A 21,359-nucleotide genomic window follows, 5' to 3' on the forward strand; every position below is an offset into this window, starting at 1 on the left:
GAAAACAACATGATATGAATGTACTATCAATTTTAAAGGACAAGACTAAAAAAGAGGCAAAAACAACGACTAACCAAGCTACCCAAAATGAATTGAGTAAATATTCAAAAAATGCCACAACTTTAACAAGATCTTCTCTAAAATCCACAGGTGTTGGCGTAGAAACGCGGCAATATTGTGTTTACAAAAAAGACTGTCATTGCAATAAAACACACCAAGACAAACACTGGATATACTGATGTGAATACCTTGTAATATAAAATTGCTTGTTGAAATGAGATTCAAATAAATTTTACCAATTTTTATACAATTTTTATTTCCATTGTTAAACAAGATTAAAAAGTTGCCTTCATTCGGTTTCTTACAAATTCAAAAGTATCCAAATCTAGTCAATCCGCCTTAATCTCTTTTTGATTTTGTGTGAAGTTTAAAACGTCGTCCTTTTTCAAATGATTCGGTGTCTCAATATTCAGAAATACATCAACATTGGGCAGAGATAATTGCGTTTTAGGATTCCATCCAAAATCGCCCCTTTCGAGCGTGTTAGCTAATGCTTCCAAAACTTCCACTTGTCCTTCTATTTTTGGCAATTCTTCTGAGAACTTTAATATTTTAGACTCTAAATCATAGTAAGAATTTTTCATATCCGATAGATTAGCCTGAAAAAATACAATATCATAAGTCTACATTCAAAATAGTTGCTGAGTCAGTTTTCTTTACAAAAATACTTACTGTTATTTCATTTATTCCTTTTGATATGTTATGTAAATCGCACTTGCTGCTACAAACGCTACAATGATGTTCCAGAAGTAAGTATATAATAGCCATTAGACTGGACATTACAAGGAAACTGCATATACTATCAAAGAATGACGACTTTTTCTGTCTCGGAGCAAAGGCCAGTGCAACAGGATTAGATCTTGGTCTTCCACGGCGACGTCTTCCGTGATACTCCATTTTAACGAGACCTTTGCTTAGTTAATGATTTAACGAGTTCATAAATGCTTTTAATTAATTATATTTTTATGTTTTTTATAGCGTTTGTTTTTCTATTCCTCCATGTTAAGGTTTTTACTGTAATTTGGCTTGTTCGTTGCTCAAGAATTGACGGAAAATTCTTGTGTCACTTAGCAGAAGAAACTTATTGTTCTTTATCGTTTTTCAAAGCACGATGAGTAGGTATCTGTGTAGGTACTTCAAAAGAGTATTGACTATTTATTACTCGTTTTAAATATTATAATTCGGTATTTATATATTATGTAGTTAAGGTATCGTCTTCTTAGAATATTAGAATTAATGTAATCCATTTTTAAACACGAGTTTTTACACTTTTATCGAATTTTTCAAGTCCTACATAAAAATTAAACGATTTGATGACCACGCCATCTCTTTGATACAAACCGTATCATTCCTTTAGTACTCATAAATCTAGTAATTCTGGTTGGTTTCTTTAGATGGCAGTAAAATGAATTTTAAAAAGAAACTATTTTTTTTTTAATAAGTAATTAATGGTGACAAAAACAGCTAAAGTAACCCATGCACCAGATCATAATATAAAATAAATAAAACACAAATTTAAAATTCGGCTCACACAATAACGCATTTTATAGCATGTTGATTTGACTTTGAATAATTAGTGACGAGGGCTGACCATGCGCGCCTTGGTGCCTTTAACATGGAGATAGAATGAGATGACAAGACGATAATATATCTGTCCCTTTTACTCATATTGTATTCCATACTTGGTTTTCATTTTACATTCATTTGGGGTTCATAGGGCAGGATACGGCTGATAATTATTATCGATATAAAGTTTTTATTAAAACTGAAAAAATCGTTAACTTTTGAACATTATATTTGTAGGTAGTACCTACATATAAAACATATTTCTTACGTCATTTCCAATAATAATAGAAAATATAAAATTTCAGCTGAAGTTCACACTTATAATACTTACTGTTATTAATATTTTTTGAAATATTCATAACTTTTATTAATTTTTTGGGTAAATACGTTGGGTAAGTATCTTGAAATGCTTGCATCTAAAATCTAAATTGTATTTATGATCATGAGCCGAAGTGTAAAGGTTGTGGGTTGAGGTTATCTTGTACCTCAGCTCGTCGGTCGTCGATATCGTGGCCTCCGTCACATCCCTAGAGTCGAGCACCGGCCGGCCGCTTCGCGCTCGCTGCATGATGTCATTCATCACACACTCACACATAGAACAGGTCGCCAGTCGACCCGCGCCGCTGTTTACATTTGTATAGCGATTATATCCTTCTTCCCGTGGTGACTTCACGACAAACCGCGTCTGTGATTTAATTTATTATTTATTGTACAAAATAGTTTATAGTTACAAAATGGCAAACAACAGGGCGACCAAATCTGGATTTGCCGCGGAGGCTCAAAGAAAGGTATGTTTTTTATAATATACAGTACTCAATATTTAAATTTTCCAGTAAGATGTCTGCCTTGTCGGCAAAATTTTTAGTTTTTGTAGACGGTTCGTACCTACCTGTACGTATGGATTTTCCGCTGAGATACATATCGATTTGGGATGCTGGGTGGTCCAGATGTTGAGCCAAGGACTCAGCCATGACCTATTTATGTCACGTGCCTCATAATATGTCCATAATTATTATTAAAGGTAATTTGCGTAATTAATGAACTCGAAAGTTCTAAAATAAGTATTTGTCAAAAATGTTCCAAATTAAGTATGTAGGTATCTAGTTTTAGTCTAAAACCCAGATTTTTAGCTCGTACTGATCTTTAAATCAAATATAAGTAAATCCCTGTACAATGATACACATCTATTATAAGAAAGACGAAACAAGAATCTTAAACGGTCGAAAACAGGTTCCAATTTCCACGGCAAAAAACGTTCGTAAGCCCCGTGTGGGTAGGTATTTCTAAACACCATGGACCTCACTCGTACTTGACTTACAGGTGTGTTTTATGGTTCACATAAATCATTTTACCACTGAATTATCTTACAAAGACTTAATTTTTCAAAATTAAACGTAATTTGGATATAACTATTCAGTACTGTACCTAATTCGCGTTTTTTTTTATAAATTTCATTTTTTACCTATCATTATTTTCTCTATAGTCTATGGCAACCGGCAGATGAAATTCTTTTTTCAAAGATGGATTGATACAAAATTAAAAAAACCTATGTTTAATTTGTACAGACTGGCACGGCTTATCTTAGCATGAACTTGACATAATATTATGTATTTATGTACATAGATATCACCATAAATAACTCGTAATAACGGTTATAATTAATTGCATTTGAATTTACTGAATGTACCTAGGTAAGTTTTGCAGGCTGCTGCTGGATTTGTTCTACAATCTTCTAATCTAGAATACTCGGTGGAGTAGGTATATTGTAGAATGCTGAATGCTTTCTGTAGTTTATTATAATTAATTGACTCTATTGCTTTGTCACCGATTTCTTCAACAATAGATAGATAATTGTAGAGAATTAAGATGTATATTTATCAGAGCTTGTGTACCTACTCCGTACATGTTGTTTGTTACGTGAAGTATTGTTGTAAGGTTTCATTTCGTTTTTATATAGTACCATTTTATAGGATATTTAATTTATAGTTGAAGGTCGTTTTTCGATTTTTCTAGGTACTACGATACCATAAACAAATATTGCAATATAGGTAGGTACCTACCTACCTAGGTACCACAAAACACAATCAAATGCTTTTGTTTAATTCTTGATTATTACACACAAATATGAGCAATAGGTACATCTAGGGTTGAATATAGCTGTGTAGAATAATAATAAAGTCTTAGCTTCTCAAATAGGTTACAAACCCCATTTAAAAACGCGAGGGAAACTTTTTAAAGTTTAAAATCGCATGCTGAATTATTACCTAGCTCTAGGTATACCAAATGAAAGTTTTCTCATTGATTTCATAAAAAATCACACAAAAATATATCGTGTTTTGCGTAATCCATACCATTGATATACCTAAAGTATATCGATATCATCAATGAACATAGAGAACAGATTAACGATTTCATAACCGTAGGGATAAATACACCTAACCACAAAGTACGCATTACAAAATGATGTAAGTACAACGTGACTAACTACTAACAATATTCATACTTCATAGAACAATAGTGTAATTGGCAAGACATATTTGCGACCATATGACATATATGTGCACATTTTTGTATGTATGGAAATTCCGATGCTGTAGCCTGTAGGTAACGCTTGGGATCGGTTTTGAATTTTAAAGACGTATAATCGTCCTCCTTATGCTACCACATAAGGAGGACGTTAAGCTCGGTTATTTGCTTAGGATAAGTGTCTGCTGCATGTTGCAAGTGTGTGAGGTGACACGGAAAAATGAATAATGCATGGCCCACGATTTTTTTGTGACTGTGACAGACATTTTATGAACTCATAAATTACTCATTGATATGTTGACGATACATAATTCTGGTTTGGTTATTCTTTCATGAGTGATATTATTATAAGAAGCTTCGAATATTAAAAATTAAAAAAAATATATGAAAATAAAAATATATAAATCTACGGAAAATATTTCAATAAATTTTTACAGTGTCACAATTTGATATTACCAATATAATATTACGTAGCAAATTTATTTCGAAATTAGTCAGGTAGCGGTGATAGCACACGTAAATGAAACAACTATCTACGTTTTATTTCCATACTTTCCTTGAAATTTTGTGAAATTTCGCATTTATCAAGTATAATTATTGTAACACATTGGAAAAATTGCGATAATTGTAAAATAATTATACATAGTTATTTCGTAACATGAGCAAACGTGAGTAGATGTTCTTCTTTTACAATTATTATGTATCATTAGCATAATACAATATAATTGTTCATAATACAATATTATTGTTCTTATTTTGTCAATGACACAATTTAACAACCCCGCCCGGGCTATCCCCGGGCTAACTAGGACAAATCTGGGGCGACCCGGACGGATAGGATAGCAGCCCTTAGTTTTATAAATAAACTTTAACATACCTGTTTCAGAGTTCATTTTATTCAGGAAAATATAATTTTAAGAGTAGATACCTAAGAACCATGTATAACTGATTCAAACAAAATGATAATACATAACTTAACGTACATTATTAAAAGCAATTAATATTAACAGTTAAAATTATTTTGGCAGAAAATATCAAGTAACAAGAGCATATAGCATTAAGAATTACGGAAGGCGGTTGTTGACCCTACAATTTAAATTGCTCAATATGTTTTGTATTCTATTTGAATACGAGTTGATTGCAGTTTCGTCTTACAGTGAAGCAATAGCAACGTTTTAGATGTTATTCTTTGATACTTTTAATCCGGTTTTTCCAAAAAAGGTCCAATCCAATTAACGGAACATATTTTTTGCTTCAATTAATTTGAACATGCGGTGCCTTGTGCTCTTATTAAATTTATGCTATGAAACTCGAGCGGAATATTCTGCTTTTAGTTTTAACGAAATCGTTACTAAACGAACATTCCTTCCGATTATAATTGGCTTCAGATTTGAACTTTCTGTCTGGCTATCCTTGTAAAATTTCTACAGAATTTCATTTCCACATAAATAACACTCTGCCTTGAATGATCATCCTACACAGTCGTTACCATACAAGCTACCAAAATAAGCGGTTAACGGACAATTCACAGTACGTTTCGTCACACTTACATACATTGTAATATTCATAAAAGTATCGTGAATATTGGAAGTCATCTTGCACCTTTCTTCCTGCAGCCGATGTGGGTCAAGGAGAATCGGTCAACACTTTCAACCGGTTTCCTTGAGAGAACCGCTATCGTGGAAGCAATGCACGGCGCCAATGCATTTTTAATAAATAACGTAATCATGTATTCACATAACTCCATGTGGTTTAATTTGTACCATCAATTACTGAACTAGCTGGATTGGATTGGCGTTCCGAATATGCACGGAATTCTAGGAACAGGAATGTGAAAAACTGTGCTAAGGCCTAAACTGCAGCTAAGGATTAGAGCGTATTCAAATTAGGTTTTTCTTGCATTCCGTTCGGCCGCGGCGTGTGTTTTCGGTTTGATTTCTCGGATGAGAAAAAGATTAAGCATAATTAACTATAATTCAAACATTCCTTTCAGCGAAAATAAATGAGCACACTGCACAACCTATACAGTATGTTCGTTGGTAGGATAAAATTCCAATTTCAAACCAAATTAACCTTTTATTAGCGATATCCAGGGGCAAAATTAGTAAAGACGAAGTAATAAAAAAGTTGGTTGAGACTAGAATATGATTCAGAACAACAAAATTAAAACTTTCCTTATAAAAATTATATTGAAATTGTAAGACGACAACCTCTCCAAAGGTTTTCTCATTTAAACTTAGAAATAAAAATAAACCTTGACAAAACAATTGTTCTAGTTAGACAGTAGATAATAATTAATTAAATTCAAACATAGGCAATGAAACAGAATCTTATAACATTTCCGGTACGTCTAAGTGCAATATACCTACATAGTTTGTTTTGTTAAATTCCTCCAGTATGACGCTGCGTCTAGAAGTTTCTAATGACATCATTAATATATTAGGAGTCTAAGTTAGGAGTTATAATATTTTGGGTAGAATAACTTTGTATGTAAATGTTAAAACAATAATTTAGAAGGCAGGAATAGTGGTTTCATTATCCTCATACATTTCCAATCATTGTTTATGTCCTAAAAAATGCATGGTCTCACCTTACTGTATAATTGTAAAGATATCAGATCAATCGTTAAATTATATAGCGACCTTAGCTAAATATAAGTTTATAGGAACAGATGTTCAATTAGGTGCAAAAGAATTTTTTCATACTAATTCATCGAGACGATGACTCATACAAGGCACGGTTCACTTACAACACAACCACACCTTATATGGTATGGCCTTTACTCAGGACGTATTTATAAGGCTTAAATAATATAGGCTACTTTCAAAACAACGCCATATGTTTAAGATTGATGCCTGACCAAATTTCTCTTGCGTCGTCTTTGAATTTTAAGCCCCTGTGTGGACCAAATGTAAACATTAAACAGTTCTAAAACTAGTTTTGTTATGTTCCTGGGTGGCCTCCCATGAAACGTTAGATGTTGATGTAATCAACGTAATTTAAACTTCTACCTAGACTCTCGTTTCGGATAGCCAATACAGGAATTAGTATTCGAGATTCAGCTAACTTAGCTATATAGAAAACAGAACAGAATATACGAGCAAATGAAACTACACACGCTGCTAAAGTGGATTCAGAAAAATTTGACAACCATCGAAATAGTGTTAAGAAGTGGTTGCTATTTCATCGGTTAACTAAACACAACTACTTAATATAAAACCCCTCAAACATAAATATTCAAAAGGAAATGATAAGAGCACGATTAATTACAATAAAAATTCAAGTTCCTTTCAACCATCGCACATTGAAGAATTAACGAACCAGAAAGGAAGCGGTCGCACCTCGAATATTTTTAAAATGGGGTCAAAGGAGAATGGGCATTTTACTATGGAAGTTGGGCCTGAACCCTTGAGTTGGACCAATACACATGAGATATTGTTTTTATAATAGATCATAACACATACATAACGGGAAAAATATATATAAAAAAATAATCAACCGGGTTTTTGTACAGTCACATGAAGTTTTATTTCTTTGTGTATAATATTTTTTGCAATAAATAACTGTTATAAGACAATGACAATATCTTTATGTTACTCCAATTCACTTTCACTTACAAATACGTTCTAATCTTAAGCCTTCTAATAACCGAAATACACTAATATTATGTTTTGTAACAGGTACCTATACCGTGTTTATTATAATTCAACGTAGTTAGACGTTCTTTGTGGTTTAATAGTTAATTCAGTCACTCCAGTGACATTTAGATTTATATTTACTTCACTCGAATTAAAAACACCGTTATTGTGCGCAAAATAATAGCTAAATAAATAAAACTTTGTGCCTTGACTGTACAAGAACCCGATTGATTTATTTTTTTATTTTATTTTTTTCTTAAGGTATGTGTTATGATATATCACAAAAACAATATTTCGTGTGTATTGGTCTTAGCCCAAGTTTCAGGCCCAATTTGCCCATTCTCCTTTAACGGTCAGATGTGGTGACAACACTTAATTGTACCACAGACTAATAATAATATACTACGATTGTACATAAATATTAACACAAGAGAAAAGAGAAAATTACCAGAATGAAATTAGCTGGATGGAGAACAATGTTTCCCACGATCAGCCATCACAAGCCTAGAGGCACACTAGATTTTATACAAATAAGATTGATCATTGCATCGAATTAGCTACATGTAAGCACTAGGCGGCCTCATTGTGACCCCATTCCTGTCTCCTTACCGGTCAATGTTGGAACTATTGTTGATAACAAGGTCTACACTCTACATGCAGCCATAACCGGTAACCTATTAAAAACTCGAATTTCTATTACCCGAATATTAAAACCCCGAAAACGGTTGTTAGAACTTTTAAAAGACAGATGTAATGAATTACAAATTTTTAAAATTCCTTTTTTAATTTCCCAGATGAATCAATTTCCAGATGCACCAAAACCAGATTTTTAAAAAGTATTTTTTTGTTTCCCGTATTTTCATAATACAGATCTCATTATACCAGATTCTCAGAATACTTTTTTTTGTTTCCCATCGTACCATTTTCCAAATAAACTATTGCCAAATTTTCATAATCTTTTTATTTGGTTCCCATATAATCGTATAACAGATAAACTATTGCCAGATTTTCATAATCTTTTTATTTGATTTCCATACAATCGTGATTATACCTTTACTATCGACTGAAAATAAACATGTCAGTAAGTAAATTTATTGTTTTACTTGTCCATTACAGAAAGGTTTAAGTGTCAAATTCGACTCAGTAGGTTAGGTTAGGTTTGAACTGTGACCCCCGATGCACGAGCCGAGCGAGCGAAGCGAGCGTGCCGCGGCAGCGGCCGGCGAGTGCCAGAATCGACTCGCTATTGTTTTACTTGCCCATTACAGAAAGGTTTAAGTGTCAAATTCGACTCAGTAGGTTAGGTTAGGTTTGAACTGTGACCCTTCACGCACGAGCCGAGCGAGCGAAGCGAGCGTGCCGCGGCAGCGGCCGGCGAGTGCCAGAACCGACTCGCTATTGTTTTACTTGCCCATTACAGAAAGGTTAAAGTGTTAAAATCTATTCAGTAGGTTAGGTTAGGTTCGTGCTGCGACCCCCTGGAAGGATTTCGTTTCGCTGGGTATCGTTTATTTGAATTTAAAAAATCTGGACATTGTTTATCTGGATATCAATCAACTGTATTTCAAAAATTTGTGTTTTAAAAATCTGGCTTTCGTGCATATGGATTACGGTCATCTGGATTTTGTGCATTTAGATTTCGTATGTCTGGAACTCATTCGTCTGGATTGTAAAACGTCGTACAAATAAAGAAATGGGCAAATGAAATTCGGAGTTGCGATTATATGGCAAACAAAACTTCGAAATTTTAAAATTCGGGGTTATGAAAAAATGTCCAAACGTTTTCTGGATTATGATATTCGGAATATTAAAATTCGAGATTAAGATAGGTAACCGCCATAACCATTTGAATAAACCTGTATGAATTGTTAGAACTGTTTTCCGCATACATTAAATTTAAAATAACGTTTCTAGAAATATGATAGTATCGAATCCATTGACATTGAGTCATGTTTATTTCTGAGCAGAGTTTTTGTTGCTAACGGACATGTATGGTTCTTACGTACTGAGATTGGTCATGAAAGAGCGTTGTGTACGCTATTGGTCATCATTAACGGCCTTCAAGCACATCTGCTATTATTAAAATAAGGCTTAACGTTTGTATTATATTACATCGCTGGTTAACAGTCGGTAAATTCTCTAAGTACTTTTTAAAAATATCATACAAATTATTTTCATCGAGTGTTACAATATGTACTATTAAAGCTCTCAATTAAACCGTCAACGTTATCGACGTATGATACGTACATAATATGATGATGACTATAAACTAAGCGATATTTCATATCGTAAGCATAAAATATGAACCAATTAACAAAATATTGATACAATATTTGAAGTTATGGATAGACTGGTCGGAATAGTAGAAACGGGACGTTGCTATTGACAAGAATCCACTTCCTTTGTCTTGAAACACAAATTAGATAATGTTTGGAATATTAATGGCTGGCCGAATAGTTGAACGTTATCGGGCAACTTTATCGACACGTTGAATTTCAACTGTACATCCGTCACGTTTGAATTAACATAATTGTTAATTAGTCCGGCGAATTCATAAATCAATGACCTGCTATTAAGTTTTAAAATTAAACTGTTATGCAATATTATCTATGAAAAATTAAAACTAATCGAAATTCATGAACTTATCCGATCCGACCGATCAAGAATGTTTTGTATAGGCGCTTAATGAACTGCAACAGGTCCTACATTAGCTTATATAGTAAAGCCTAATCTACTATTAGCTATTCGATATAAATTATGTGCATATTTTAATAGCTCTATATTTATTGTTCTTGTTACTCGAAGTTTCAGAAGTTGTATTATTTCATTTTGTTTTCAAGACGAATACATACTGTAGTTAGTCGTTGTTACGGTTACTGGAATAGATTCTTCTTTAGAACTTCCTTTCTTTTCAAAATATAGAAACCATGAGCAAATTTTACTATTACATGACTCGTTGTGCACTGCATCGCCATACCATCATTTGCGTGCATTAATCAATAAATTTCGGCAACATATGACCGTTTTTAATAACGTCTGCCCTCTGTTGACTCATCTGAATCCTTCGCTTATTACGTCATACTGCGATCTTGCCCCAATCTCGTATCCTTACAAAACGAGACTGTTTCACGTATTTCTTAGTATTGAGTCATTTATATTATTATTACATGAAGTATTTCTGTATAGTTCGTGACAAATTGATTATTGAGAAATCGACGCATTCGATAGTAAGTTTCCTCGTGAACCTGACCATGGAGTGAACTGTAAAACCCTACGTTAAGTGGAACAATGCGAAAATCTCATTAACACTAATAACTGTAATATATTTAATTGTAATGCGGCCTAGAGATGTTATTGTGGCCTCAATTTACACGCAACTAAATGTTTCCAGCTGCATTATCTAAGTTTTACATACTTACCCCTTTATTTAAATTTTTAGTGTCTACAAAATCCACATTAAAATCTTTCTAAAGAATATTTTCCATTTAAGTTTATTCTGTATGAACTGTAGGGATAAAAAGGTCTGTAAGTACCAGAATATTCTAAAAGAAATGTGTGAATTTGTTAAAATAATGATACTATACCATTATTACCTTGATAATCCCGGCTACGATAATCAAGATATAAATTTTTATATCGTGGGCTTTGAAAGTAACAGAAAATACTATTCTATGAGGCTGCAGCCTGAATATGACATTTAGGTCATTTGCCTCAAGCCGAGAGACGCATCTACTGATATTAAACCAGAAAGCATTTTTTATTTAAAAAAAAAATCTGCAACTGCTATTTTTTACCGACTTTATTACAAACGAAGGCAGATTTCAATACGCGTACTTTATGCCATAAATATTAAATAGTTTGGAAAATCCAAAAGTGCACGCCTCATAATTTTTTTTAAATAATTATTTAGTAATTATTATTTTTGTTTATTTAATAACAATTAAACCACATCGAATCAGACCCTGAAAAATGAAAGGGTTCTATTCCTGAGCATACTCAAGCGTAAGAGAAAAAGAAAGACTCGATTAGTAAAGTATTTCGGTCGCTATCGTGTTAACAAGAAAAAGGATCCGCACATACAGACACACGGACGTCCAAGACAGAACTTTTTTAAACTGTGTGTGTATGTATTATCTTACAAGTGCAATGTATGATACATAAAGACATTTTAAGTTTGAAAAATCAGATGTTTTGCGCGAAGTGACAGTAGTACCCACCTCAACGCTTCGCTTATGAGGCGTGCAATATGTTACTGCTTCATTTCTATAACAAGAAAAACTTTTTACATAATACCAATTACCCTTTGACAGACATTCGTCTTCTAACTTCAGTTCCCATCAATTTCTTCAGAATGTGTAGAACACTAATTGAGCACTTGTTAGGGTTGCTTGTAACAACGTGTTTGTCTTCCATGTACATCTTCCTTGTCCTTATAAAAACTAGTCTACAGAAAAGTGGGTTAGCACACGAGGTTTAATGATGACAACCCATCTCAAAGACGTTTATATCCATTAATGTAATTCATCAAGAGCTAAGCCATATAAATTGTTTTTATTGACCAGTAAATGGCCATAACAAAATACGTTTGGCGCCAGACGGTTGTCGCTTTATCTTGAAGCTATTTGGTTCATCGAGTCATGGAAATCGAGTCTACAGTAAACGTAACGTATTGCTTCTTATTTTATTATACAGATATTTTATTACTTATCCATCGATCTTGTGCGGAGACAGTTTCTGTTTATATTGTCTTAGAGTTTCGGCATATGATATCCTGGAGAAGTTAATAGGTATGCAATTTTGGATTCCTGACTTACTAATAAATGATGATTTACAGGATTTAAAAATCAGTTCGAATAAATAAGTACCTATAAATAATAATCGGATATTATGTACTTGTGAAACCAACCAGTAGGTAATTGTGGTTACAGTAATTGTTGCTACAAACTGTAAAGCTTATCATCTTACAAGTTACAACAATCGATTCGTATGTAATTAGATTACTATTAGTTTTCTAACATTAATTTATTTTAGGGCTGATTTTTCAATCCTTGGTTAAAATTTATTCATCGAATAACGTATTAAACTACCATTTCAAAAATTTATTCTAATTGTCCGTATATAACAGTTTACAGGTAACATTTTAAAATGTTCGTGTAATACTTTATTGAACGGATAAATTTTAACCAAGGATTGAAAAATCGGCCCTTATACGAATAGATAACTACATAATTAATATGGTTTTCCACATGTAATATAAACTAGTTATTTATCGGATATGTTTTTGGATGGAATGAACAAATAAAAATTGTAACAATTTTTGTTACAATTTTCTGTCGGCCCGCTAAACAATTTTGAATAGGTACAGTACTTACTCCTCCAAAAGTGTTTTTTGAGACACAGACGAACCGAGCTCAATAACCAGAAGTACATACAATATCCCAATACTGTCAACATAATGTGCTATATTGGTGATATAAGATAAAATCAATAGGCAGTTGACTGAAATATAACGTACGTTAGATGGCTTATTATTACAATCGCGTATACTATTTATCCTGTCCTTATCAGTTTGACCTTGGCTCGAATGGTTAACATTGACGAAACTCGCATAAAATAAGGTTTCGCACATGCATGTATTTTATTCTATATGTATAGGTATGTAGTAAGTTTTAGGATAAATTTATTTATTCATTTCAATCGGTTTAATAAAGATGAGAAATCTTTACAATTTTTGACTCAGTTTAATAATATAAAATAGAGGGAAAAGAAAAGAAAAACCTCCATAAGGTTAAAATTTCTTATGGATATTGGACTAATAAAATTGTAGGTATCTATTTATTGCAATTATTATCTTAATTCCATTATTAACAGCAAAATGCATAATGTAGCCACGGAAGAGTAGTAAAACTCTATCTCTCTATCTTTGTATTAAATAAATAATAAATATTAAATATTATTATAATACATTGCGGCCTTGATTATGAATTTCACGGTTTACGTAGGTATACCTACTATATTTTCACATAAAATGTACACAATTCTCATTTAAATGTACATTACAAGGGCTGCTGTCCTTCTGGTAATATTCGAATAGTATATAGAGCTACGGAATCATATTTAATACTGCATAATAATAGAATAAAATACAATTGAAATGATAACTTTCAAACTAGATTTCGACCTAAGCAGGTCACGGGGTCATCGCACTCTCCTTGCATTATTGATTAAAAATGCATGATTGCAACATAGAAGTTAGACCATGTACATTATAGGTACATACTTAAATATTGTGTATCTTATAGAATCTTATTATTGCAATTCGAGATTGAATTATTATCCTTATTCAGGTATATTTTTTATCCTATGAAACCCGTTTATATGGTTATTTGATACGTTCAGAGAATTGCTTCGGATAGTAGATTATGTTTAGGGAATTTTGTTTATATGCCTTGAGGGACCTAGAACCGCATGATAGGAATATAAATGGATGAACTTACGTCAGTAACAGGTAGTCATCTAGGCAAAGAGGCACTCATGCATTTAAATTAAACGCTTATAGAAAAAATCTTATATTTTCCATTAACTTGATGAATAAATATTCATTTCTAAAAATAAACAGTTGATTAATTATACTCTATATTTATTTTAGCCTTAAAAATTATTCAAAGATCAAAGTGAAAATGTGTTTAATTTGACCGTTGACCAACCGAGTCGACAGAAGAGGAAAATGAAATAATTTGTACTTAATTAAGAATTAACGTTATGTTTCCAATAACAATACATACTTATTACTTGCACATTCATTGACCTTGTTCTGACATCTCTTAAACCGACCTCATTTCTCTTCTTGTTAAATGAAGGTTGAAAATTGCAGTATGTTGCGCGTCACCTTTTAATATAATAACTATTATATATATAGAAGTTACTGGTCATGAAGCATACCAATTATTCAATTGTTATTTTAAGTAAGTATAGTAATTTCTTGAATTGGTATTTAACATCTGTTTTCAACTGTGGTTTTATGTGTCATGCGTATGTAATTCGAGGTATGATTATTTTTACTTTAATTAGGTATTACATCGATGTATGTAATTATTGTGAAAATATGATCAGAATTTATCGGATATTCGCCGAAAAAAAAGGTGAAAGATATTTCGTTGTAATAAGAAAAAAATTTGGCAATTTGAGATGATTATTTTTTCTGTATAATTTTGGAGCTAAAATAGAAAGTAGAAAATATTCTGCATGTTTTTGAGCGTAACGCAAGCCAGGTGGAAAAATTGTATATAAAAATAAATTTAATAAAGCGTTGACCTAGTTGTAAGTCGCTCTCGAGGCTTGAACAAGTAAACATTTTTATAGCACTTGTCCAATATCCATTCTATTACACTAATTAACTTTAGTAAGTTTAAATTAATAATAATTTAATTAATTATTTTGCTTGCATTTCACTGTTTTTATTCAATATCATAGAGTCGTTGATTGTATGGAACTATGGAACGCTATTCTCTGTGGAAGTATTTCAGTTTTAATTGTTTTATTTAACTTGCTAAAATGTTAATGCTAGATCATTATATAAGTTCAAGATCATAATAGATTTATTATTTCGCTTATAGAAGAATTACTATAATCAACAAAAAAGATAAATTTCATGTTTTCAAGTCAGAGAAGGAAAAAAGTCTTCATTTGCGAATTTCAATTTCTTTGAATGTCTTGGCATCCTGCGAATATAGAGCAAACCACAGAAAGCAAACAGACGCATTATTTTTCATTAATCAAATATGTATTGCTTTTCGTTTCTAAAATTATAAGATTATCCTTATAATGTTACTATTCCTTTTTAATAACATATCGGATAATTAATAAAACACATGTACGTGTAACTTGTAAGTCCCCAAGCCATTGCGAATCATGTATCCCAAAAGAGAGAAAAATTCAATTTCCCTCCATATTTGCGAATAAAGAAAGTGGTTATAATCGAGTTTTTCTTCATTCCAGATCAACAGCAAATACAGCGAAGAGCTGGCTGAAGAATGCTTAGAATGGATCAGGGTGATAACTGGAGAGCCCATCAACGTGTCTGGGGACATGGATAACTTCTATGAAGTACTTAAAGATGGCACCCTTCTGTGCAAGTATGTATCTTTCTTTTGATGATAAATCTTCGGATTCTGTTAAAAATGTAGTCCTTATAACTTAAGCTTGTGCTAGGTTTGAGAAGATTAAAATTGAGTATTTGAATAAAATTTTTTTTTGTGCTAAATGGAAAGATTATATATTAGTTTTATAACAAAACTGGGTTTTTAATTTTTTTTTTGCAATAATTCAAAAGTTATTTCAAAATAAAAATTAGTCTTTGAATCCAGTACCGAAAACACACCGACAACTCCCGAAGCGTCACCCGAACGCGTGTGACGTCATAATGTTAGTTTTCACTCATTGCAGTTGATAGAAAAACGTATACAACTATAACATTTTGACGTCACATCTATCGTGACCAGTCATGGCGCGTTTATAGTCACGTGACTTTAATTTAAATTTCATCAATTTTTAATTGCTTATAATTAATTGAAAAATAATTTTTTTGGAGATTTTTGCATTAAATATCAATATTATTAATAATAAAGTTTTAAAATACATAAAAAAAAATCAATATTTTTTTATTATTCAAATATGTACTCAATTTAGGGCATTGGCTACTTCGCGTAGAATATTTTATATTATTAACAAATATTTTTTGATCACATTACCGATACAGAAAATAATATTGATATAAATTAAAAAAAATAAAGGACACTATCGTAACCTCGAAGTTAGTATACAACATGATGGTAAAATCCTCAATTAGTTTGATGACAGCTAATGTAGCTGTTTGTTTAGGCTCACTATAAACCCAATATAGCCTGTATCAGCCATAGTATTACTGCCAACATTGGTAATTGCTTTGATCGTTAATGTTGTATTAACCTGAATTTACGACCCACCCAATCTTTAAACCATTAATCATTCAGTATGTTTTTACAAGTTTCAGTGAAAAAAAACCGCTAACATTTTCCTGATAATTTCGCCAAAACTCACTAAAGTCAGTGTAGTAACGTGTCCCTTTGTGGGTTATGGGAAGGGATGACAGCATTTCAATGTTTCCCTGACATTTTTTTTTACCTAAGTCTTAAGTAAGTAGGTATGTACGCGATCAGTCTTCTGCATCATGTTAGACAGCGACATTTTTGATAGGCTTTAATGCGAATCCAGGATCAATCAGTTCATTTACCCACTCACTTTCCACCATACTAAGGAGGCAATCACAACAATATCTGATTTAACTACATCAATAACAAAAAATCTTTCACATTCCAGGCTCGCGAACAGCATCAAACCCGGCCAAGTGAAGAAGATAAACGAATCCAAAATGGCGTTCAAGTGCATGGAGAACATCAACGCGTTCCTCGAAGCGGCTAAACAGTTCGGTGTGCCAGCCCAGGAGACCTTCCAAACTGTCGACCTGTGGGAGAGGCAGAATCTCAATTCCGTTGTAATTTGCTTACAGTCGCTTGGTAGAAAGGTAAGGATTATTATAATATTATGTACTACTAGCGGTCCGCCCCGGCTTCGCCCGTGGTACATATTTACGTTTTCTCTACATAAAAACCATCCTCGTACTTCAAGGAATATAATAAAAAAAGAATTATCGAAATCGGTTCAGCCGTTCTCGAGTTATGCGCTTACCAACACATTTTGCGATTCATTTTTATATATAAGAAGATAATCACCATTGTTAAATTCATCTCTGTTTACTGTAGAAAAAACAACGGTCAGCTGGCACGACATTAATAAAAACTGGTGTTGGCGAAATTTAATTGTATTTTATTATTTTTAAAGAAGGACTCGTAATTCGTAATTCAATTATTAGTAGTTACAGGCATTCTATATTTTTAAATGCGGCTACGAAGTCACTTTCGTGATTCAACATATTTTTTGATATTTTTTTTACTAGGCACCGCAAGTATTATTAATTAAAAAGATACTTAATAGTGCTGCCAAGTGTCCACTAAATCACTCAAATTAGCAACTTATATAACTTCTCTTTTTTCCAGGCCCACAATTACGGCATGCCGTCAATAGGACCAAAGGAGGCCGAGAAGAACGTTCGCAACTTCACCGAAGAACAGCTGAGGGCGGGACAAGGCGTCATCTCCTTACAGTACGGCTCCAACAAAGGCGCCAACCAAAGCGGCATCAACTTTGGCAACACTAGACATATGTGAACAGATTAAAAATATTATGTACCATAGCCAACAACAAACTTTGACGTGACTATGGAAATTTTGGCGCGAAACCGCCACAGTCAATGTTCAATCCATAGATTATATAAGTAGTTCTGATTAGCATAAACAAAGTACTTAGAATGGCGATATTATTCGAGTCTTAATCTCAATAAGGACCATTATACAAACTGCATATTTAGAATCTCTGTAACTGAAATATATTCGATTGATCTGTGTTTAAAATTTTATAATTGTATTAGTATATTGCATTCCGCATTCATTCCATGATTGGATTTACTTTAATATAATGACAAGTGAGATTCTTTTGATCTTACTGTAGTTTTATAAGTCGGTTAGCATTTGTTTAATTTACGAAAATAATAATATAAGCATTTTATTACTAGTTTTCCTAATTCCTTAAGATCTTTTAATCTGAAGTGAAGTGCCAATTTCCGACTTCCTTAGCTTTTTTCTTATGCATAAGTATATTTTATATTTATAAAATAATATTGTGCCTTTGAAAGTCCTAAAGGGTTTTTAATTGTTCATCGAAGGTGACTAAATAAAGGATTTTCCAAATTATCAAGAACTATTCTTGAGTCATTCTATTATAATGAAATTAATTCATTCCAAGTTATATTTATTGTGTTGTTACTGTGATTAACCATTATATGTATATGTACTCTATTCTTATAGTTATATATTTTTATGATTCATTTTTGTAAGTTTCACGAAGTTTCATGACTTTGTGAAAGTACGTAGTAAGTAATAAATAATAATCACAAAAACGGTTTTTATTTTGCATGTTTTCCTTTAACAATAAGCTTTTTATTGATAATACCAAGATATAAAATTATACCTATTTAGTTTTATAGCATTGAAAATACCAAGAGAGCTCGACATTAAAATTTTTTGTTTGATAATTTTATGCAATATAATATTCAATTGATTAATAAGACTTCATAGAAAATTTCATCAGGGTAACTCCCCTTATAACTGAAAAAATCTAAATGTTATAAGGGTACTTTTTCACCAGAGATGTGCGAGGATGCGTAGCGGAGGATGTGTTTGTAAAGAACCAATCATATCGTTTCATTTGGCGTTTGAAGCAATACTATTGTTTATCTATACCTAGAGTTAACGCGGGTCATGTGCAGTCATAGGTACGATATTAATGATTATGAAATAAGAATCTAGTTATTAACACTTCTCGCATAAGCGAGCTCTTTCCCTGTACTGTTACAAATAACTAATTAATTATTCTTTGGATTTGGGGTCAGCGGCTTAGCGCCAAAAGAGCATGATAAGAGAATAGAGAGCTAGGTTTCATAGTCAAATATGTAATATCACAGAAGGACCATGACCGTTTGTAAAAATATACTATCATAAATAAAAAGTTTTAGTTAGTTAGTAAATTATTTTGTTATCTGTGGTAGATCGTGCGTTATGCCCGTTATGCCTGTGCGTATTTAGAGTCAAACAAATACTTATGATTGTGATTCAATAACATGCGTTGCGCGCGTTAGTAGGTAATAAAATATTATATTATTGGGTATTTATTAATTTCCATAGTGACGTATGTTTGTTATCTCATTGAAATGTTATTAGAATGGTTCGATTTAATAGTATAAATGGTTAACACCCCTGGGCTTTGTATATTATTTATGCGATAACAGGATAACCTCTTATGATAAAAAGACCTCTTGAGTTCAGCTTCCGAGATAAAAAATAAATTGTGTTTAAAGTTAAATGTGGCGATGTCTAGAAGAGCTAAAACCATAATTATTATTAGGTACCTATACCAATGAGATACTGATCCTTATATTGGATCTTTTTTTTATTCGAATAATATAAAAGATATCAATTAACTACCTACTTACATATAAGTATTTGATCTAGGAAATGCAGATAATAACTAAAATAGAAGTTTAGAAAACAAAAACAGCACGTCTCATAAAATTTATATTAAACTAGCAAACCGGGCGAACTCCGTTTCGCCACCAGAGACACCTTTTCTTTGCTATAAACCTCTCGGAGCCCGAGACCTTTCCAACGAATGCATATAGGTAATATATCGGTTCGTGCGTTCTGGAGTTATAGCGGAAGGAAAACCCGACTTATTTTTAAATAGTAGAAGAAAATAAATTAAATAGTAACAGTTGTCAATCATTATTCTATCGTAAATTACAATTTAGTTAACTGAATAATGAATTACATAAAAAAAATCATTGACACAGTAGGCAAAGAAGCAGTAATATAACCGATTTTTTAATCTATGGCGATTATCACACTTCCACGCACCACGCTGCATGTTGCGTGACTGCGTGTTTTAACGTTACTTGTAAGTATCTCCGTTTGTATAGAAAACACGCACAGTCCAACACACTGAAAACGCAACCACGCGCGTTCATGCGGATCACGAGCATACACGCGGAGAAACATGCACCCCCACGCGTAGGTGCGGGGCGAGACGCAAGGCATGGCACACCGACAGTGCCGCGCGTCGTGATGCCCAGTATTGCACGACCACCACAGAGAACGGCGAATTTTCAGAGCCGCCGTGCGTGAATCTACAAAACGCACCTACGCGCGTGAGTGCGCAAAAAACCCGCACGATGATACAGATCTGCACTCCCGCAGGAACGCGCATAGGTGCGTCAACACGCAATATGCAGCATGATGCGGGGCAGTGTGAAAATCGCCTATAATAATACTAATATTATAAAGCTGTAAAGTTTGTTTGTTTGTTTCAACGGTTAATCTCAGGAACTATATTTCCGATTTGATTGAAAAATTCTTTCGGTGTTATATTTATAGCTCATTTATCGAGGAAGGCTATTTATTATTATCATCACGCTAAGACCAACAGGAGTGGAGCAGGGCACAGCTAGTAAAAAATAAAAATCAATAAAGAAATCATGGACATTGCACAATAAAAATATAAAACATCTTTCTCTAGCTGCTGTTGTGCCCGCGATTTTATCCGCAGTGCCCTGCTCCTTTTGGTCTTAGATTTTTACAAAAAATGTATGTAAATGTCTTAGGTAAATGTAACGGTGTAAGTATACCTACTTCATTTACCTATATAATTTGTTGCAATATTTTTTTAAATGAATTAATGCTTCCATTGTCGTCTTGGCTCCCTCTCCAGAAGACTGATTTAATTACTAATTTAATTACTATTTAATTATTTGACATATTTCCATGATGAACTTATTTCTTTAAAAAAAAAAACTGCAATGTCAAATTGACATTGCAGTTTTTTTGAGTACAGCTGACATTTCAAGAAGTGTAAGAAAAATGA

The 21,359-nt window shown here is 32.7% G+C and overlaps 2 protein-coding genes across 3 annotated transcripts; one reads left to right on the forward strand and one right to left on the reverse strand.

Moving 5' to 3' along the window:
- Window positions 1-286: 286 nt before the first annotated feature.
- On the reverse strand, window positions 287-1,256 carry LOC149906661 (uncharacterized). Its single transcript, XM_090104995.1, has 2 exons — window positions 733-1,256; window positions 287-659 (listed from the first exon to the last, which is right to left on the reverse strand). Exons 1-2 carry the CDS (start codon window positions 955-957, stop codon window positions 390-392), a joined length of 495 nt encoding a protein of 164 aa, XP_089961121.1. The 5' UTR covers window positions 958-1,256; the 3' UTR covers window positions 287-389.
- Window positions 1,257-2,193: 937 nt separating this feature from the next.
- LOC149906662 (myophilin-like) lies at window positions 2,194-18,546 on the forward strand. Of its 2 annotated transcripts, none has more exons than XM_090104824.1 (4): window positions 2,194-2,414; window positions 15,789-15,925; window positions 17,148-17,352; window positions 17,885-18,546. In XM_090104824.1, exons 1-4 carry the CDS (start codon window positions 2,361-2,363, stop codon window positions 18,053-18,055), a joined length of 567 nt encoding a protein of 188 aa, XP_089960950.1. In that variant the 5' UTR covers window positions 2,194-2,360; the 3' UTR covers window positions 18,056-18,546. The 2 variants fall into 2 exon arrangements, with proteins under 2 accessions (XP_089960950.1, XP_089960951.1); XM_090104825.1 differs by lacking the exon at window positions 2,194-2,414 and adding an exon at window positions 12,369-12,451.
- The last annotated feature ends 2,813 nt before the right edge of the window (window positions 18,547-21,359 follow it).

The sequence above is a fragment of the Colias eurytheme genome, chromosome 8 (assembly GCF_061535395.1).
Source record: "Colias eurytheme isolate Ceu_HAF_F1 chromosome 8, ilColEury1 Martin Lab GWU primary, whole genome shotgun sequence".
NCBI classification, from domain to species: Eukaryota; Metazoa; Arthropoda; class Insecta; order Lepidoptera; family Pieridae; genus Colias; species Colias eurytheme.